Source organism: Dicentrarchus labrax, unplaced genomic scaffold (genome assembly GCF_905237075.1).
Source record: "Dicentrarchus labrax unplaced genomic scaffold, dlabrax2021, whole genome shotgun sequence".
NCBI lineage: Eukaryota > Metazoa > Chordata > Actinopteri > Moronidae > Dicentrarchus > Dicentrarchus labrax.
This window is the reverse complement of record NW_026136718.1, coordinates 15164558-15187665: the sequence shown is the minus strand read 5'-3', so window position 1 is coordinate 15187665 and position 23108 is coordinate 15164558. Positions and strand designations below refer to the sequence as shown.

General features: G+C 38.2%; 1 protein-coding gene across 4 annotated transcripts in view; it reads left to right on the top strand.

Annotated features, from left to right (window-relative positions):
* Window positions 1-23108, top strand: part of pex5la (peroxisomal biogenesis factor 5-like a) — a 93567-nt gene that overhangs the window by 26875 nt on the left and 43584 nt on the right. For 3 of the 4 annotated variants that reach the window (XM_051376049.1, XM_051376047.1, XM_051376046.1), the window contains exon 2: window positions 15746-15850. The exons of the other annotated variant lie outside the window; for it this stretch is intronic. In XM_051376049.1, the coding sequence (XP_051232009.1) occupies window positions 15746-15850 (105 nt within the window). The remainder of the gene's footprint in view (window positions 1-15745; window positions 15851-23108) is intronic. 4 annotated transcript variants of the gene reach the window in all.

Sequence of the window (23108 nt, the reverse complement as noted above, 5' to 3'; positions counted from 1 at the left end):
CAGGAAGAGTCATTAGGATATATCCTCTGGGCACCATGATTATCTGTACCAAATGTAATGGCGAGCCATCCGTTATCAAGATTATGTCAGAAAAAGCCAAAAGTATATACCTCATAGTGGCACTAGAGGAAGTCCAGGGAAACCCAGTCAGAAGACTTCATCCTCTGGGGAACATCCTTGGTCATAGGGATGTCCCCCAGAAGTCTTCTGACTCCACTAATGTGGCTTTACAAAAAAAAAACCTTAATTTTAAGCCACTTTAAGTGTGGGTCTATGACAGCCCTAATTAAACATATACAGTTAGAAGATAAAAAGGCCCTAAAACCATCAATATATGTAGAAATTATTGCTTAACACCACATAATGAAATACATGAAACCAACACACCTGCTCTTTCAGAGCATTCAGAGCAGGTGCGTTGTTTAAAATAAAACAAGCCGACACTGCATATCATTAGTCTTAGCCAACGGAGTGCACTGAGGGGCAAATTCACATGAGGAATTGCTGAATTGCTGGTCATTATACAAGTTCGCCACTTTCTTCAGTAGCTCGCAGATGGCTTATGTGTTTCTGAGCGCTGGTCTGTAGCTACTGTACAAAGAATGATTAAAGAGAACTGACTCACTGATATTTGTTCCACAGCTGAAGTAGAGGTTTACTGTTATGTCAGGCCTTGCTGCCAGGTCATTCTGGCTTCTGGGAAATGAACAATAAACTCAATATAATAACACTGTATACACCAGTTCACCCTTTAGAAAGCTTTCATTTAGTATTGCCATTATGCAGGGAAAGAAATAAGCTTTTTACGAAAAGCAATTTTTGCTCCTTCAATGTTATTTGTGGGATACTGCAGTTTTACAGGGAAACTTATTTTACTTATCACGGTGCTAACCTTTGCCCTTTTAGAGTAGATCAGCACAACAGATCTGTAGCCCTGGTTGTGTAAGTTGTGTAGCCCAGGCCTCTGTGTTATGTTAGCATAAGGAGCACATGTGGGTATATGTGGGTTGGCTAACCTCCTTATTTCTGAAAATATGCGTACTGTCATCATTTACATTGGTAATGAAATAACCACAAAAATTAATTTATCAATGCATTTAGTTCAAATTAATTTATTGTTTGCATTCAATTTGTTTGTTTAAAAGCAGGTTTTAGAGGTTCTTCAGGGGAGTTAATGGTTGGAATTGAAAGTTTGTTCAGTTCAGGTGCTGGCCTGCTGGAAGCATGCTGCCCAGTAGCCATGGGCCTTCCTTTCTGTTGACAGAGAGTTTCCGTATATTCTTTTGAAAAGTTTATTTTTGTATATAATCTTTTCACCAAAACCAGTCTGAACTGCTTGCTGATGTAGTCTATAAGTAAAACATATACACAAGTCTTCCTCCCCCACTTAGCCAATCATTTACAATAATGTATATTAAACACTAGAATGCCTTCGCATTTCTTGCCAGCAGGTTTTACTCCTGACTATTGAGAGTTAATTTTCTCTCTCTCTCTCTCTCTCTCTCTCTCAGTCCACAATTAGTATTCCTCTCACCACTTCATTGATGACTTGTTTCCTATATTGTTTGTTGTGGTTCATGTACAGTGAACCATATTTGTTCCCTTGCTGGCTGCAAAAATTTAGTATTGCCTTACTGGTGTCTCTACTGTTCCCTATCAATAACTAACTAGTTTTTCTCAGTCAGATTTTCAAGGTCTAAAATCTGTAGGGAACAGTAGCTGAATTCATACTAAAATACAGGGCATTATTTGACCTTTCAATTACAATTTAATTGACACTTTATGAACTTTAAATGGCAGGTTTACCCTGATCCCCCTTTAATTTCTGACCCTTCTCATGGGTGTTACAAATAAGGCAGTGAGGGTGTCTTTGGCCTTGACCACAAGCATAAACACCATGACCGAATGCACAGTATGTGAGGCTGCAGCAGTATAGTGGGTAGAAAGGTCAGGTTGTAGAATATTAAGAGTGAAGTTTCCAGATGGCAGCAGGGACAGAGCAGAGGATAAATAAGGTTTGTTTTGTAAACAGTAAACCTGTACAGCGACAGTAGTTGCCTCATGTTGTACAGCTGATCTGAGTGTGCTTGAAGGGCTAAGACCATGGGAAAATGGATCTTCTCTTGGTACATGCTCAACATTACAGCTCCATTATCAAGTTGCCATTCTTTCAAGTCTAAATTAATGAACTTGTCAATCAAAAAGAGCAGCAGTCCATATCTGGAAGCTGTCTCTGATGTGTAATTTGCAACTATTCAAAACAGGTAAAAGATCATCAGGGACGTGCTGAGGAGTTGTTCATTTCTGGAGTTGATAACGTGACATCTTTATAGTATATTGTCAAATTCAAGTGTCCTATAGCTTTAATGCAGAGCTTACAAGCTTGATTGGTTGTGTGTGGACTCAAAGGTCATGGCCGCTTACATAAAAGCCTGTTCCCTGTCCTTGAGGTGACATGACCATAAAGAACTATCATTGAGTTCTCCCAAAACAGGATGATCAGTGCTGCAAGCTGTGGATGGACTTCAGAGCTTTACGAATCAATCTCACTCCTGCTAAGAAGAGCTGAAGTCAAAACAAAGCCTGTTATTTGTTGCTGTGGTACCTGATAGTTGAGTCGTCTCCAGAGAATACATAAAGCTTTAGGGGGAAGGAGGGAAGAAGAGCACGTTGAGAGAACAGTGAACACAGCATAGTGCATCTGAGAGGGTGCAAGAATGTGTTAATACACATTTGTGTGTATGATGTGTTGTAATTAAGAAGATAAAAGCAAACAGAAGTGTAACTAAAAAACAGCACCAAAGCCATATGGATTACAGCAATGTTGTATATGCCTGGGATGTCATTACTATTAAATTTTTTATTACTATTATTTTATTTATTTATTGACAGTTTAATTAGTTTTAAATGCCATCATCTTCTCCATACATGCCCTACATGTACTGTAGCTCCAGCCAGATCTGTGTACATGCTCTATATTAGTAGCCTGAGTTACACAATGTAAAAAATGTTAATATATGCAATTATAATGAGAAACGGGAATGCATTATCCACTATTCAGTGTTCAACCAAGCACACTAGAAACCTCAGCGAAATCCTTGTGTTTTTCTTGCCAAATCGGATTCTAGTTAATGAAATGTTCAACTGCCAAAAACATCTCATGTGAGTACTTCAACTGGGAGGGGCCCAAAGCGCTCTGTAATGAACACCGCAGGCCACTTTTCACACTAATGCCGACACATCCTGAGCCGATTCTGTCGCCAGTTCACAAGCGTTTTCAACCAAGTGGATCCAGTGTCCAGTGTGCATACTTATTAATGATTAAAACATACAGTACATCCTCTGGTGTAGGTTGCCAGTTGCCTCTAGAGTCGAGTCCTTGTATTGCCTAAGTTGAAACTGACATGCTTTTTACATGCTCTGTGATCCAGTGTTAATTTTTTATGAGCAGCGGCCTGTGTTTCATGTTCATGTTTCAACATGAGCCTACAGTATCCACAGGGATTACACACACATTGCTCCCATCCAGGTTGGTTAGCATGAGTATCAAGTTGTGGCCCATCAGCTGGTGGTGGTTTTTTTAATGATGTGCACCCCCTGTTTCTGTTCAAGTCACCGAGTGGGACTTTGCTTTGCATAGGATAGGTGATCTTCTTGCAATGTCCTCTTGACCCCCTGACCTTTAACCTGTAGTAATATCTCAGCCAGACCAAAGGTGACCATGCCTTTAAACTCCTATACAGTAGACTTTGGAGCAATCAAAAATAGTGTCATCTTTTGTTGTTGTTGCAATTCCTAAAGTATTTTTATACAAATAAGTTTTCTAGTATATTATGTTTTTAGGGCTGGGCAACAAATAACGTCAATATTAGTTCTGGAAGTGGATGTTTCAACTAAGTTAAACAAACTTGAACTAAGAATATGTAATCTGCTGATGAAGACCATCTGGCACGTTGGAAAGCTACAGAACAACAAGTAATTGAACCTCGAGGGGAGATTTTGTCAATTTCTGGCATGGTGGTCAGGTAATGTTACATGGCCATTTTCTACATTATGAACAAACCTATTGATTGGTACTCCCCAGACATGAGCACAACAGCACATGATGCAAAATGACCATTAATATAATAAGATTTCAACCCAGCTCTACATACTAAATACTACTATTTACCTATTGAATTTCTGTAGTGTTTTGAGGGCCCATTAAAAACGTTAAATTCATTTAATTTTGTTGTTAAGCATAACAAAAATTAATTAACTTGTCTTGTCCTTAATCTCAACTTGTTTATCTCTAGAAAATTCAGGCCTGTGTTTAGTCCCATTGTCTGAAAGTAGAGATGGAATTCATGTAAACCTGGTGAAGCAGTCTCTCTCAGAGTTCATCACTTGAAACCCTTTTACATCCACCAGATGCAAAAACAGGATCTACTTGGAACAGATGAATCTTATTTGCCTGAGTTGCTCTCCATACAGAGTGTCTACCACAGACCTACAAATGTGAGTGGGGCTCATAAATCTGCCATATTGGATTAAAATGTTGAATGCTACACTTCATATAACTGATGGAGAATAATCAGAGGAGGGTGATTACTTTCAAGATGGGTGATTGATGGAGAGATTATTGTAAACAGTGATGGCATTGGAGGTCTTATTTTGCACTTAGGACTAATGGAAGAAGGTTCTCAGAGGTTATCAGAGAGTGATTATTTGCATTCATTTGTCATTTTTAGTTGAGCAGCTCAGTAGCATTCACTCAGACCGATCAGTTTTCAGGGTTTGAAAATGGTAATCATTAATTTCTATTACAGTGCATGGTGTTGAATTTCTTGGCAGAATTAGCACAAAATTCTGTTTGAACATTCTTCCAGACATAAATTGTTAATTCATGTAATTCATTTTTAAATTACAAGTTCAAGTCAAGTTCAAGTCAGACAGGATTTTTTGGAAGTAAGAAGGAAACAAAAAAAGAGCCTTAAACAAAGAGACGTGTATTAGTTCACACACTGACATTTTTAAGTGTGTTGAATCTCCACGGGATATAAAAAATGCAGGACAACTCTATTTTAACTATAAAGGGGTTATACTCCACCAGAAATCCAAGTAAATTCTTTTACTAATCTTTTATCATTTCTTTTCATTTTGCTCCTGTTGTTAAATTAATAAAAGGTATTTGTCTGCTATTTCAAATGTTTAACTACAGTCCTCAGGTGTACCGTTAAAATTTTAATTTCTGCTAATTGGTGAATCTAAAACAATCATTTTACACTGACAATAATAGAACATTTTATTTGTATACTGTGGGTCTTATAATCCCTTGTTTGTTTGTTTTTTTAATAAGCACACTGATTTTTTTTTTTTTGTTGTTGTTCTAATGAAAGCATGAATAGTGCTAGTGTAGAGGATTTCAACACCAGACCAACAGTGTGTGGTCAGATTTTAGAGTGGTGCTGGCATATGTCCAGGTGTTTGTGTGCACTAGAGTTATAATGAAGTGCCCAGCACACTGCATTGCTCTACACAGTGTGATCCCAGCTCTACTGGGAAAACTCACACTTTTTAACCATTCCTGCCTTTAAAAAGATCTTATTGCCTTTAGCTGCTGTACAAGTAACACAGTGCCAATGTGTTTCTTCTCTTTTTAATCAAGTGAAAAGTAGTTTAAGAAGTTATACGCCATTAAGACAGTCATCTGTTAAAAAAAAACAGATGTTCAACACTCCCATTAGGGATTTTTCTGCTGTTGTTGTTTCTACTTCCAAATGTTCTTCTGATGGCCTGAGGTTCTATCTGGCAACCATGTAGAGTAACATCAGCATGCTTAAGCTCAAGGCTACAGCATATTCTGTGTGCTTCACCCTTACATCCGTACATATTATTTGTTGTAACACAGTTCTCCCTTAAGTAATTGTTTCAAAGGAGATAGAAACTGGCTATTCAGGCTCTTATATACTGGAAATGTCCCAACGGCTGGGCAGTAATTGCATCTCCAGTGTCTCCAAGTGTTATAGCCTTTGACAGTCAGGTAGAAACACCAATCATTTGTTGAAATTTAAGGTCCCTATCGTGTTGAAGATCTACTTAAAAGTGTATATTTTATGATTAGAAACTTGTTAAAACTAATTTAGTTTAAAATGAGTATTTTTAACTGCCATGTTGGTACAAGTACTGAAAGTGTAGTGGAAAGGTTTGTTTTTTCTGCTCTCTGGAGTGCCACATGAGGCCCAGTGTAATAAGGAGCAATCATAGGCACATGTAGCAAGAAGCAGTAATACCACTTATAAGCCTATTCATATTCATTTGTTTTTCTTATTTATTTGGCCATTTTTCTGCATTTGCTTATCTTTAGACATGCAATTTAGCTAATGCGGGTGAACTAGAAACTAACATGCCTGTACATGCTAGCTCTGTGATAGACTGGAAACCTATCTTCGGTGTACCTGCTTCTTTCTAAATGCATGCTGGGAAAGGCTCCAGTATCCCACACCCTGAACATAGGATTAGCAGATATAGATGTATTAATTGGTTAAATTCTTTAATCTTTAATAAGGTAAGTCTGTTGACATTTTTGATAATAAGAGTATAGCTTCACTGTCTATAGTCTTGATGATTACATACATGTAGGCTGACAGTGAACAGGAACATGATGACACATGCATGAGTGGAGATTTTCTGGAAAATCTTACCAGATGCTTTTTATCATGTTCAACATTTTAATATTTTCTTCCATGCAACTTACAAGTATTGTTGTGAAATAGTCAGTTTGGTTAGGTTTAGGGAAAAAAACATGATTTAGGTTAAAATAAACATGTTATGTGACGCAAGTTATGGGATCTGCAAGTCATGTTATCATTACTGTGTTTCACACAGAACGCGAAGGCCTGTCTCCTGGGTGAAAGTCCTGTGTTTGTTTTGACTTATGTAGACTTGATCGCTCTTTATACTACATCACCTGCCACAGACAGGTTACACTGCAGTTAGATTAAAGCCCAGTGCATCTCATACAGATGGTAAAATAATGGTCCATTTAATACATTTGTGGAGCAGTGCTAATTTCAAAAGAACACCTTGGACCTTCATATGATGTGCATATATTACGTTAGACTCAAAAAAGTCAATTGTCGGCCACTTTCCAGGTTTTTCAGTGTGAAAACAGTCCAGCAGCAGCCAGTGGTGTGTTTGTTAACATGTTCTGCCAATCACTACATCCGCACCTCAGCTATAGCAACCAGTTGCTCAGTGAGGTGATTCTTAATGGTGTGAACTCAGAGGTGGGTTTGTGGGTGTTTGGGCCTTAATAGTCTGGCACACACCAGGCAGCCTGATGCCTTTGCAATGATTTCTATTTAAGCCGTATTTGCTCAGCTGTCCTAGGGAGCGGCAGCCTGTAAACCCTCAGGGACACGTTTTTTTTTCGCTATCTATCCCTATTATAAGGCATTACAGTCCTCTGCCTTTCCCAGAGTGTCACTTCATTTTTGTGCAAGCTCTGCCATGGCACATCCTCTCCATAATGAAATATATTTAGTATGGTTTAGCTGCACTGAAATTAGATTTACAGGACATCTGTGAAATAATTATTTCCCTAAACGTAAATGTAATAGTGGGCTGTTACTGCGGATGTTTTGTTGCCAAAAACGTAGTTAATTAAGTCTTGATTAATAAATTCGGGGACTGTATATAGGATTAACATTGTCACCATAAGTTATAAAAAGTTGTCTGCTGTTTATTATCTTTTTCCAGCCTGTATACAATGCGAGCTTGTCCGTGGATTTTGTTTTTTTGTATTTGGTCCAATGGGCACTATTAAGTTTAGTGTGCATCTTGCTGACATTCGCAGCAGTATTTCAACATATTCCTTAGTGTTTGTTTTAAGATGCTGTATGGGATACCAGGAAGTTGGGGTTTTCACTTGAGGGTAAAAACACTTAAAAGTTACTTGACAGACATAACCCTCCTTAATCTAATAAATCAATAATACATTTACTGAGGTTAAACACGTGCTTAGAAGTAGCTTATCTTAACCTTTCTGATGTTATGAGTTTCTTCTATATTAATGAGAGTTGTAATGATTGCGGCCACTTAATGAAAAGATTATAGTTTTATGGTGTTAAGACTCTACCCACACAAACATCAATCAAATAACTTATTCAAATGTTATGTCATGTTAACAAGGGAAAAGAACAGAGTCAACAAAATACTGACAAACAATAATTCACATTGCTCGTTCTCTAATGAGATATTCATTATAGTGAGTAAACAGTGAGCAGCATGGAGAATGTGACACCACGGACATTGGGTTCAATCAACACAAATCTAATTTCAATTGTAATAGCCGTTGTCACTGATCTCACCTATGTGACACCTGAGTAAGATAAACCAAACTCTAAAAAGTGTTTGTCTTGGGTCTGATACACAGTGGAAGCCTGACATGCCCTCAAGTAGTTAAATGCTGCAAAGCAGAAATGCAACCATAAGGTGGTTTTCAGCAAATCTCCTGAAACGTCTTTTGTTGACTGAGGGATTTAAAGCGTCACCAAAGCTTAAATCCATACAGACTTGTCTGTCACAGTACTATGGGAAACATTCCTGACAGGCAAACACTTTTACACAGATCACCAGCTAAGCGCTGCTTTTCAAGTGATCTGTGGGTGAAAATCTCTGCAAATGAAATAAGGTGATTCACTTTAAAATGACTCAAGAGGGAAGTGATTGGAAGACTTTTAAACAAATAAATTTCTAGTGTACATTTTATTTCTAAATGTATTTCTCTGAATCAAAGCAGCGACCATATAATGTAATCTCACTTTTGAGTAGATCAGGCATTAATGCTATTTGAGGTTATAGAACATTAAATACAATTTCCATTCGCTGCACTAAGCTAAGTTTAACTAAAGGCTGCTGTGGGTTCATATTTAAGTGAATACATTTATCTACAAAATGTTAAAAAAATGAAATTAAACATTATTTTAGATTTTGATTCTGACATTGCCGGTGTTAATCACTTGTTTGGTTTGATTTGATTTAATTTCTAGAAAACAATCCCAATGAAAATAATTTACTAACTCTGACTCCCTATAGCATTGTGATAAATATGTTTCTATGCAACATTATGCTGCATTTGATGACATTACATGCACATAAGGGACAATTAAAATCAGACAACTTGCTTCAGCCTCCGATGCCTCTAATTAGTTCTGTGGCCTGAATTGCACTTTTGTTAAGGAGAAAATAAGGTAACCAAGGAATCAAAAAACTGATTAGAGATGAGAAATAAACCCACCATGCTGTTTTTCAGGGTTATAATTATGTTCACATTAGAATAATTCCAATTAAATAAGATCATTTTGCCACAAGCACAAAAGAACATTGCTTCACAAACAAAAACATGTCTGTGATCCTGAATGTGCCTCTAAACAGTTTTTTAAACAGGCTTTGAGAGTTAGATCATGTCTACTGCTCAGACATATTAATTTGGCTAGGAATGATTTAATGTCACAGTTTTCAAGTTTTTATAAACTGGGAACATGAGTGGGTACTTAATGTATCCTCAGGAGACAAGACTTGGCGTAGAGGGCAGTTATTTGTACTGAAGCGTAAATTCAATCAACAAAGAAATCTCTTGTCTCGACACTGCTGCAAAGATCATCACACTACAGCCCAATAGTTTTGGACAGTGATGTATGAGCAGCTATAAGAACAGTAAACTGTTCAAATTATTTTTCAAGACCACATCAGGTTTCAGTTTTCAGTGACATATTATGTGTGCTGCCAGCATACTCCATTCATTATAAGAAGTAATCCCCATAAACTTTATGAAAGCCAATAAACAGCGACAGGAAATATCGTACTGACAGAAAACCTCCTCATGAGACACTTCGGTTGAAATGGCAGCCATAAAATTGAAGACCCATGGTAACATTTATAGGTATTAGCCTAGCTTATCCGGGGTATTAGCACTATTGGAAGTCAGTTATTGGCTTTAATATCTAGGGTGTTCAGGATCCTATAACACACTGAGCCTCAGCACCACAGTGTGTGTCTGTCCATTGAGATTAAAGGCATCTGACTCTGCATAATTCTCTCTGCCTTTCAAAGTTTCCATTGTGAATGCACATGTGTGTGTGTAAGGGATACCTATATAATTTCCTGCCAGCACAGGCAGCAAAAACATTAATACGAGCACTTTTTGCTTGTTTGTGGCTACAAACAAACTTGCTGGCCTCAAAGTGAATAGATTGGCACACTTGAGGTTGTAGTTTAAGATATCTGGTGGCACACTGCAATTCTGCTACTTATTTTGGCATGAGTTTACACTTACATATGTGCCTGCTCACTAAATGGCCATTATTGCAGCTCTTAACCATATCAATCAAAGACTGACTTTCTTTTCCTCTATGGGTTTGTTTGAATCATCTTTAAATGCCTGAAACACCTGAATTATCCGGTAATTTACAAAAAAAAAAGATTAATCAGATTCAAGCTGTGACCCCTTGTCAACCCTCTGCTCTAAACAATCAGTGTAGTGTGTCCCAGACTTTGGGTTGGTGGCTTGACAATAGTTGATTGTTGAGTCTCATTCCCAGTATTGATATTTTGATGACCTGGGAATCAGACTCAACAATCAACTATCTTTCTTGGCTCTAATTGGTTGTTTTCATTCAGGCCCAGTGGATTCTTGCAAATGTCATTAGGAGCACTAGAAGGAGCCAAAGGGACCAGATTTTTTCATTTGTCTCATGTACTACTCAGGATATAGTGAAAGTTTCAGCAAATTCCATTATGTGCCATCATAGGCAGCTGTTTTCATTCAGCCCGCCTCAGCTCCACCCACACTCCACGTATTTGCTTATTTTTGGATTAAGCAGGACTGCCAACATGGCAATGACCAGAGCCGACCACACGGAGTCGACCACACTGAGCTTCACAAAGACTCTTCAGAAACCTACTGGTGATGTCACAGACACTACATCCATTTTTAGTTTTACAGTCTATGATCACTGCCAGCTGATTACTAACTGAGAGGCCTATATGAAGCTCTGCTTGGTAGCCAGAACTGTGGCCTCTGTTGAGGGGCCTGTTCCCTGTACAGAGAATGTGCCTTATCATGATTTATTTACACAAGCTTCTTGGATCCCAGAAGGGTGTCTACTCATTATTAGCCATTGTATATCAGCTCACTGTAGCCAGTAGTGTGCCACATATCTTCCTCTCGAGTGTTCGTGAAGTATGCTTTCATCCCTGACTGTGATAAATTTTCCATCTGCAGAGAGGCATCCCAGCTATTGTTTGTGGCATCTCGCTGAAGCAAAGAGTGAATCATGCAAGAGGTGAAAGGCTAGAGTTCTGCCAGCAGCACAGAGAGACGCGGCAAAAACTACACTGCATTATCACAGCCAGCTGATACTGTCGCATGTGGCCAACCTGGTGAGCAGATGGTGCTCCAGGTTCTGACCATGCAATATAGCAAGGAATTGATTGAATTTTACTACTGTATGTAAGAGGAGATTTAAAAAAAAAACTTTTTTATTCAGATGTGTCTTTTTATCCCACTTTTTTTTACCTGTCTGCAACCAGTTCTTTTTATAGGTACATGGCCATTTTTCCCTTCTGGCTCTGAAATAGACTTTGCAGAGAAGAGCCTCCTGTTCCATAAAACAGGACTTAAATGTCATCAGTTTAACACTATAAAACGGATCAACAGAAAAGGTGCCCTGATTTTGAGCAGTAGATATTCCCTCATGAAAACCATCTTTTACATGAACTATGAAGAATGGGGCTACTGCACAGTCCACCTTTTATTACATAAGTGCTTTATATTCCCACTAAAACTTCAATCCACTGGAACCACTACTTCTATTTTACAAAAATTGACAAGACAACTTCAAGTAAGGATCCCTTTACCCAGGGCAGATACATATAATACAACATATAGCTTATGCAAACATTACAGACAGTCTGGACAATCTTGTGCTTGGTGAGACACTCATAACCTTTTAAATTGTTTATTTTCTTTACTTAGCAAACCTTTGCCTTACAGTTTTATGTTTTATGATCGATGCAATAAAAATTTAATGGAGAATTAATGGAGAGGGGAGATGTCTACTATAATAAGCCACTGTACAGGAACAGGAACCTGTGTTCACCCTTTCATACCAAAGGTATGCAAGGTTACAGTAGAACACCTTCCCACAGCACTTTTGACATGTGTCAACATCTTAAAAAGATGTCCAGTGACCTGTTTTGACCATACACCTAAGAAATGTATATAATATATACATATATATAATATAATCTTCTGACACATCAAAATACCCCTGCTTTAAAAAAAAATCTTATCTCTCCTACAACTATTTACATTGTGTCACCTCTAAAGAGGTTTAGTAACAAACCAAATTTCTTTGTGTAGAAGTAATGACACATTAAATTTGATATAGATTATTTCATTACTGTCTTGTGAATGCCACAAAAGATGGTGCAATATAGCTGGTCTGCATTAAAAAGGTAATTTTACTCTTCATTAGTCAGAGCCATCATGTCTCCAGTGTTTGGGTTACATTACAGTACGGAAGACATTTCTACACCTGTTCGGTTCATTAATACAGTTTCAGTCTCTTACATAATTTTTTGGAAGTTGGAACAACAATGGAAGAAATAGTCTATTGTTTGATCCCAGTTTGATTACTGATTGACTATGAAGATTTTATCCCCTAAAAATAACAAAAAATATATTCAGAGGGGACAAAATCCTCTCTAATTGGAAGTCTTGTGGTCTATTGTGCATATATTGTGGAGGTCCTTGGCATGAAAAGGTTCCCCCTGCTTTAAGAGACTGATGAAGGGAGCAATGTTACTTTTCCATGTCTAAAAAGGGCAAAAAAAGTCATTTTGAGGGACTTTTTGCCAAATAGATAAACCCAGACCCAGACAAAATGTCCAAAACATTCCGTTAACATTTTTATAACAGTCAGCAGGCCATCATCAGCTCAAGGATAGATCATTGTCACATTTTACTGACTGTAGACAGGAACTTTGAAAACAGCATTTCAGACAGGAACAGACTACAGTTGGTCAATGAGACGATCTGTCGAGTCAGACTACAGTCATGCTTCCTCCTTCACCCAACAACAAACAGGTTTCTCTCCCTACTTCTGCTATAGCATGAAAGCAAAACTGCATTTCTTCATGAAGGCCATTTTCAAGAAATTATGCCTTTCCCCAGAATAGATACAGCTTATTGCATGTGGAAAAGACTCTCTCCTGACTTAGAAAAACAACAGACTTGTGTCAGTGCCTCAGAATCTTCTGGTTTTAACTTTGCTATGAATTTCATAAAGCTTGTCAATCCTCCCTATGAGAACTGCCTGTGCAGAACACCGACTTCCCAGCAAATTTATTAGTTTGGAGTGATGAACAAGTTGTGGTGGATGGGAGAATGTAAATTGATTTCTGGAGCCATGAGATAAACAGCAACATTTATGTCATCTGCAACCCACAGCACCTAATGATTTGATTAAACTGTTTGCATAAAGCTGCAGTCAATCTCGTCTGCTGTTAATATTTCTTTTGATTTTATCTTCTAGAACAGTCTTCTGGTCAGATGCTGCTGTATTTGGGGAAGAAAACTATTTAAAGACAATGTGTTACAGTTCTTTCATTCAGCTCATACACTGAAATTGGATGTCCTTAAACAAAAAAACTTAATAATTCATATTTCTGTCTTTGGCAGCCTGCACACATGCACAGCACATAATTATCTTCTTGTCAAGGATTCAAACAGCTGTGTTGGTCAGGAAAACAAAGTTGTAAAAAACACTAAGGCTATCAAGTTTCACAATAGCTATCCACTGCAGTGTGCTGCCAAACATATTTATATTTATTCCTAGAAAAACAAGAACCACTTTAGCAAAAGTCGACAGAAAACAACACAGCAGGCCAGCCAAGACTCTAAACCAATACAAACTGACTGCGTGCCTGGTGGAAGATATCTTCGACACTGTTGGCTCACACAATACCTGCACATATGGCACAGAAGGAACATTTAGCAGTTTTCAAATAGGATCATCAGCCATTCAAAAAAACAGCAAAAAAACAAATGTTTAGGCTTGTTTAGAGCTTTTCTGAATCATCTCTGGCCGCTACTGGCATGTCTTGGCGCTGGGTGTTGTTCATTTGTACTGGGTCAGACTCAGCTAGAGAGTGGTCGCAGGTGGCTTTTGAGACTTTATTAGGAGCATTAGGCTTTCAAGGGAACTGTTCCCTCAAGGCCAGGCACATGCATTTTGTGACATGATCCGTTAAGGAAATCAGTGGAAGAAATGCCTAATTCATTTTTCTGGCAAGTCGAAATGCCCTAATAAGATCCAGCTAAAAGGCTTTCAGTGTGGTTCATGCTCAGTCAGAACAGGCAGCTTCACTGAGTCCACAAAATGTAGAAACTGAGTGTGATGAACAACAATTTTGTCTCTCTCTGGTCAGCAAATTTAATTGCAGGAGGGTGAGCTCTTTTCTTAGATGAAATGTGTAGTCTCCTGTGACTATTTTAATTCTGCAACATCTGTGCGTCCTGAAATGATTAATAGTGTATGGTGTATCTTTTGGCTATGGGTAAAATGTAAAGTGAAGTGAATGAATGTCTGAGGGACTGCCAGTGTTTTTACCTCTGCCATAGAGCAGGTGAAAAGGATGTCAATAGGATAGCAAAATCAATGTAATCATAAGATCAATGTACATAATCTTATGTAATCGATTTGCAATGTTATGTAATGTCGAATTTATCAGAAAAGCTCTACACAGTTATGAGAGGTTGTGGGTGGTAGATGGAGGAGCAGGACAGTTCATGTATGTATGCATGTAGGCTACTATATATGCTTGGAGGGTAAGTTTTGGTATAGCGAAGGCCACAATACAGTCTGGATAAAAGCTTAAACTGAGATCATATCACTTTTGTTGATGAAAAAAAACCTTGTACAGTTTCTACAAAATAATTGAAGTAAGTCTGACCAACAAACTGGACAAGAATGTGTATTGCGTCACTCACACTTGTGTGACAAACAAAGCGGACTAGCTTGTAAAAACGTTGCTACAAGTGGTCAAAAAACTCCATATGTTGCTTTTAACATACAAGCACATAATATACAGAGAATATACTTACCAATACTCTCTCTTTTCCTCCTTTATAACTTTGGTCTTCCTTATTACGAAGCTTCACAGATCAGCTGAGCTTGACAACTTGACAACATGAACACTGTGCAGTTTACTGACACATCACATTACTTTTTAGTACTGACGTTTGAACCTCTCAGTTACCTCTAATGTTGTAATTCCAACATGCCTAATGTGGCTTTGCAACTACCACAACCAGAGATATATTGCAAGCGTCAGCTCCCCAATACACATGGATATTCATCTGCCACACACTGTACATAACTCTTAGTAAATAATATGGTCTGTGTAATGAGCTCTGTATGATATTCTGTCATCATAAATACTGGATAAGTACTGCTGTGGACAACCATGATCATCACTGTCTACAGTCAACCCTCTACATTGTGCAGTGATCCTCTTTTCATTGCCATAGTCTTGTGGAAATGTCTTCAGTCGATGTTGTGTTACCGTAGACAGCCCCACACAGTATTTCCATCATCATAAAGTAAAGTCTTTTCTGTAAGATGCCCCGGACGGGGGCAAAAAGCACTGAGTTGTCCAACTGTCCTGACACAAGTCATTGTTGATTTCACTGTTGTAGGGGAAAGACTCTAGGGCTGCAGATAAGACTGTTGCCATGGTCCTGAAGGAGATACCAAGTAAGGCGTCATCAGAAGGGAAGCCCCTCCTCACAGTGACTACCAAGGTGGGCAGAACCATTTCAGAACACCTCCCACCCCCACCCTCTCTCCGCCCTTCTCCCCTGCCTCCAAGTGGAACGTCCTCCTGTGTTGGTCATACTGAACAATAGCAAAGCTTTGAGTGTCCTATAACTGACCTCCACTGTCTACTAACTCATTACTTAAGCCTTATGACTGTTGTATCTAACATAGAAACAACAAGAATTCATTTCCAGCTGCTCTATGGGGTATAAAACCCTTCTACTACATCACCACACTTACACAAATAGTGAATAATGATTTTATGATCTACAGAAGCAACTACAAATTGCTGCAATTACACATGTTACGTTTTATCTTTTCAAATTAGCCTCTGAAAGATTCATACTGCTCTTCTAGTTAACATTTATTGTGCATTTTGGATGTATGGGCAGGGGGGATTAACCAGAGGGTCACACAAATTTCCTCTCCCATTCCAAATCAAGTCAGAAAAACTTTCTCATGAACTTTTTACACCTCATAAGCAGCTAATCCTCCGCACAAAACAGTGTATGAATGCATTTCCAAAATGCTATGCTACACAGCATGGCATTGAGCTATTGATTGAGCCCTCTGTGTACAAAATACTGCAGCAAATTACTGTTTACCCGCTGCTGAGCTTTTCACTTCTCTTTTGCTTTTTAAGTGTTATAGCTGGATGGGGTCGGTGCTCCAGATGCTAATATGAGTTTTCTTGCTCTGTGCTTGATTGCTTTTGTACAGTATGTGTGTGTGTGTGTGTGTGTGTGTGTGTGTGTGTGTGCTGCTCTGTGTGTCCTCTTGTATATCCATCTGTGTTTTAATAACATGTAGCATGCTTTATACTTGTTTTACTTTCTAATATAATGTCTGGTTTGATAAGATGTCACACAACCAAGATAATGCTTCCTGTCAAGTGGAAGGGATTTCATTACGCCTCAGCACTTTTGCTGACGAAATGGAAGATGCTGAGTTCACACAATAAGATACGACTTGTATATTTTTAAAAGTATATAGTTCATTTTGTAATGTGTAAATCATTTGAATAACTGTATGGTAAGAGCAAGTCACTGAAGAACTGCTCTCTATAGTAACTTTAGTAGTTCCCTCGGATATAGATCCTGTACTTTACGTCAGGAGCCTAATGCACTTATACCTCAAGCCTTTTCTTCCGGTGCATCTATTGAATAGACACAATAGATTAGATTGCCTGAAGATTCTGCTTTTTCAGAGAAATCAATATTATCGACACAATAGGCCTATAATTACACGTTTATAACATTTAACCACCTGCAAAAATCCATACTTTCATCCTTCAGAGAACACAGTGACAGGATCGACAAAAAACATAAACATGTGCACTTTACTGCACCTTGTCTGATTCTTGCGGCACACTAGTGATTAAACCATTATCCAGGTTATGAAGGTTTTCAGCAAATATCAGAAAAGGCATTTCTTCAGGATAAATCTTCTGGTTTACAGGAATTGTTGCATTGAGGAGTTCCATTATGCTCGTGCAGTGATAGATACCACAGTTCAACAGAGGAACAAAGGAAAGGCACCTTTAGAAACTCGAATTTCATTTGCACTAATTTGCATAATGTGCTAAACATAAACAATGTTTTTAATAGACATTTATATAGTGTACATATTTCCATGACCATGTCTATCATAAATTAGAGTTATCAAATTGTTAACATTATGGATCTCTTACTAACTACATTTATATTGCATTTTTCACTAATTATGTATAAAGTGACAATAACGGCAACCCTCACAAGTTACAATACTTTAAATATCTTTTCTAATTTTTGTTGTATATGTTTTTGGTGTACCACTGAATTGTTTTGTTGGCTACGTATTTTATTTAAAGGTGACTGCAGCTGTGTGTAGCACTGTTACCTGTTGCCAAATTTCCCCTTGACGACAATTAAGTATATTTTATCTTACAATCCAACCAGAAGAAACCAACACGGCAAAAGCTAAGCCATATTGTAATTAAACAATCAACATGATAAAGGGCATATACGACACTATATTGGGTGTAAAGATTTACCGACATAGGTACATGGACACCTGGAGTTATTTAAATGTACCATGAACCGGTCGATGATACGATTCTAAATCAATGAATCGGTTGACTGAAGCTTTGCTGCTAACAGGTTAACGCGAGGGTCTTGCAACAAGAGGCAACAGGAGGCCACACTGCCTGGTCCTAAACAATGGCAATATATTAAAATCCAGTGTTTTTCCAGTATATTATGCACTGTTCTCAAGCACATCCCATCTAAAAACACTGTAACTCTAAAATTCCGTGTTTTAGAAATGAAGAAAAATAGCTTTGTTTTCAAACTGATAACTGACTTAAATAGGCTTCAAACACGTTTTATTAGCCTACAGTAAAATGCTGTAGACTGCTTGTAATCCTTTAACATACCTGCAAACATGTCATCGCTGTCAAGTGACGGCTCAGAACTGCAGTACAAAAACAACACAGCAACAAACTATAGAGATGCCGCCAAAAACCAAAATCTTGAAAATGATCACAGTTCAGACTGGCCCATTGTATGCACTACACAAACTCTTCATCACATGCAAGCACACAGTCAGCATTGTTTAGCTAAGAGCAGTTGGTAAATATTTTATGCCAGGTTAGCAAGAGGGCGAGTAAAGCAAGCATCAGGAAAAAAAAATGTCATTACGTAAAGAATTTCACCTTCATCTTTCTAGATTCTACGAGTCACCTCTCGCTTACTTGTTTGGTTAAAACCATTTAAAAAGCAAACACAAAATTGAAGAAACTTCAGCGTCAAGCTGATCACTTGACGTCGTTTCCATGTGGCCAGACACAACTCATGATTGCTGTGCTCTCCAGTGGCTGAGGATGCAGTTTGAGGGGCATCATGTCCCAACTTGATGTCACAAAGCAAGTGACAGAGGCTAAGTGACAGGCTGTGGCTCCTCACGCCACATGTCAAGTAGAGTCAAGTCTGTTTGTAATGCCCAATATCACACACAATATCTCAAAGGGTTTCACAGAGCCAGAAGTCTCAGCCCAGTCTAAGATCTCTGAGAAGATAGGGAAAATTCAAAGAAAGCCGAGCACATAAAAAAATGGAAGCAGCATGAAACAAGACTTCATCTAACTATCTATTATTGTGTTAACTGTCATCCCCCATTCCTTGGTGCCACTGAGGAGGAAGAGAAAATAGTACGTGAAGACAACCCTTACTGTAATTTTCAGCTCAGATGTCCCAAATTAACTAAAGAGTAAATGTGCTGCTAGCTGTGAAACACATAACTTAATCTGTACAAAATCAAATCACTCTTTACTAGGAACTTAGGGATTGTATTACTGTATGTAGAATTGATTTTCTGCTTAAAGGATAAGGCTGGTGAACAAATGCACTATTTGGTCCTGTTTCAATGATAAAACTATAACAATAAAACTGTATGTTTGTGAACAGAAGAACAGTAGTGTTCGCTATACTTTTTCATAATTTAATTTTCAATTTTTCTGCCTAAGGACAAATCACGTAAAGCCATTATGATGAGTCATAAAATACCCAGCTAACTGAACTCCAGTATGCAGACCCGTGGGAGTACATGGAACAGTTCATTGCCACCCACAATAACAGCTTCAACACAACTGTAATGAGTAAACAACCTGCTGCATAATAGAGAAGATTTACAGAGATATCAGAATCAAGCCAACACAGTTTTAGTTTGTTTTTTTTACAGATACTGAAGAGTTAACTGTGATATAATTGCTGATCACATCTCTTCATGTGACCCACACGTACTGCAAGATGTTGGCTGTAATTATTGTTTCAGGACAACCTTCTTTAACACAGCCCCCAGGTTTTATCTAACAACTGCTTTGATATTTTTTATCCACTTTTCCCTTTATGTAGTGTTTTCCATCCTCTCCACCTCCTCCTGTCCTCACCTCAACCTCCCCGCCTTCAAAGCTCTGTCAAGTTTAACTGGTACACAGTTCCCTTAACAGCAACATCTGAGAGATCTCTTGGAGTCAAGCCCAAGCGGCACAATTAGCTGAAGTTTTCCATTACATAATTTTCTAGATGACTCCTTAAAGCACTTGTAAACAAAGTGCCAAAGTGCTTTGCATAGGAGAGAAGCAAAAAGTGTGTAACAGGAGGAAAAATAACAGTATGGGAAATCGGTAACCTTCCTCATAGTGAGAGTAATGGGCAAGGAGCTCAGAAAGCTGCTCTCTTGGGTTAAGAGTGAACCTATAATTGGCATTTGCATGCTACCTGCTACCAAAGTGCCCGACGCATCTCCCCAGATGAATGTGGTAGATCTTCTGTCCCCATTTTCTGGATGATTAGAAGAGGAAAATGCAGAGTCTCATCATCGCAAACCCATTATTTAAAATTGGCCCCAATGGCAATCACAGGAAGTGCTTTGAAGAACATCCACGACAATCATGGAGTGTGTAGTGCGGATAACACAGTGTCCTCCATTAGGACACTGCCTAGAAGTGATGTACAGATATATCCTTGATTCCTACAGATATTACTCAACTTTCAGGCCTAACGTAGCAGTGAAGTGTGAGCGCTTTATTATTCATTCCTATTATTAAATGCAACAAACAGCCATTATTAAAGCACTGTGTTAGTCATTATGAAGGTCTGCAGCCCTGCTAGCTGCTCTGTGAGGCTGTGCTTGGATACAGCAGTTATCTGTGCTAAATGCATCAATATGCTAACATGCTCACATGACAATGCAAGCATGCTAATGTTTAACATGTTTAACGTGCTCTACCATCCCTTGAGTACCTGAAATGCTGGGCCTCATGCTGGAACCACTGGTACAAACATATTTGTTCTTAAGTGGCTTGTACGACTGATTTAGGAGAACTTGCAGCAATTTCAGCAATTTTCTCTTATTTTGAATTTTGTCTTAGGTACAAGTGGGTGGTTCAGACTACTTGTATTCTTTCGTCTGTCTCTGTTGCGGACTTCTTCTTGGAATGGTTTGATATACTTGTGCAAATTTTCAGTTCTCATGAACGCACGCTCCATTAGGCACAGGTGGCATTCATCATTTTTATGCAGGGTCTTTACACAGAAATTTAAAGTTAGGAGCATCCTCAGCCAATTATGGGACAGGCTGGTTGAAGTTTACCATAAATAAAGTTCTTGTTTCACAACTAAACATTAGGTTGTATTTTCTGAGAAACGCTGCCAACTTTCAGCAGCGAACATGACTCAGCAGGGCGCTTAGCCAAGATTCTGTCAACATCTGTCATTATTCTCTAAAAACCTCAAGACTATTTAATGAATTCAATGTATCACTTGAAGATAATGATATCCTATAAATGTCTAGCATGCTGCTCTTTTGGCAGTGCTGACCTTCAGTCAATCAGTTACGACATCAAAAACAGTGACTCACCAGGGAAGGCTTAAGCCTGCATCCAGAGGACATTTTTATTGCTCAAAAAATACAGAGTGAAGAAATCCAAGGTCAACTATCGTTAGGGGAATTTTCACACTGACTACATAAGATTTATCAGTGCACCTCTGTTTAACGCAGTCAGTAACTCTCAGATGTCCCCAATAGATGCATCACAAAAATTGTTATTCACTGACAGATGTTTCTCTGGTTATCATCCACTCAGCCACTGCGAGCATATGCATTTATGAATGTCATTCACATTGTTAAGAGATTCTCTCTCCTGCCAGTCCTCGGTTCCCTGAGGTTTTAAAGCGCATACACTACATTTATACAGCTCAGCTGCCATTCATGTTGAACGAACCAGTCAGCTAAGAAGCTGTTTGGATGGAGCTACAACACAAAACCATACAGAAACCAAAAACACAACAAAACAGAAACTATGTACGATATCAATAATGTATCAGCAGTGTGTTTGGATTTTACTTCATAACAAACTAATATACTTTTGCTACTTGTATATTTCTTAGAGGTTTAAAAGAATACTACGCTGGAACAGTTGGCACCCGTAAGAAAACTTATTTACCAGAAATTCCTGATTTGTCACAAATTGTCACACTAGAGAAGTTAAAAACTAAAATCTAAAACAATCTTAAAACAATGTTTTTAATTTTTGCTTAATAAATGACTTAAATAATTAATCAAATATCAAACATTTTGCAGGATAATTTTCTGTAAGTGCTCTAAGTATCTTGTGACAGACAAGCATCAGCTCGCCGCATAAGGCTTAAAACCAATTAGAATAGTCTTTAATCATTTTTAATGTTAGTTGTTAAAATATTTGCATGCGTGAATGAACCAGATCCATATAATGAGATATGATGGTTACAATAATAAGGTTATTTTATGAAAACAAGACAATTCTCAAAGAAAAAAAAAAACATAGTACTCACAAACACAGGCTAAGAGAGGTGTTTTGATGTGGTAAATAATAATAGTAATAATAGTCATGCTGCTGTTTTTGTTTTCTCTGACTGACAAGAGCTTCTTTCCTCTCTCTGCCAGGGCTGTCAGTTTAATCATTCCTATTCCTATGTGTTAAGAGGTATTTTAATCACATAGTTTTTCAGTCGAATATGCGTAGAAATCTTCTAATTAAAGCGGCGGAAGCCATTTGAGATGATTCAGTTCTTCCATTAAAAGCCAACAGTTCAGTGGTTATTATTCAGGTTTTATGACATTTTGAAGCCAAGATGAAATGAGGACTCTACATCTTTCACAACACTAACAATTGTAAATAAGTCAGTGGTGGTTCAGCCTTCACTCAGACTCAATTACACGTTTCACAAACAAGCACGGAGTGTAAATCCCTGAATAAGTTCAGTCTTTAAAAACAAGTCAACCCCTGTGTTTTCCCATCCTATGATTTGTCGCTGTAGTCCAAAATTGGGGGGAAATGCATGGGCTGGCAGCAGCAGAGGATGAAATCAGGTTACTTCACACTGTGAGACTTGCCATGAACCAAAGCTTCATTCTGACACCAGAAGTGCACAAAGTCTAATTACCTGTGCTGGGTCAGCGTTCTTGAAGCGCAGTGCAAACTCTACCAAGTAATGACCCCTTCCTCTGGATATTATTTATGTACTTTTTTTCAAAGGTTTTCTCTCTTCTGCAAAGGTTTGTGCTTCTTTCTGTTGTGCAGCAACTATTGGATATTATTCCAAACTAGCTGTCATCATCTTCTACATTCATTTCACTCATCTTTTTGTTGGACAAAGTTATTATTAACTGCCAAGTGACAAAACACTTCTGTTGTTCAAATATGCATGAAGCAAAATTCATAAC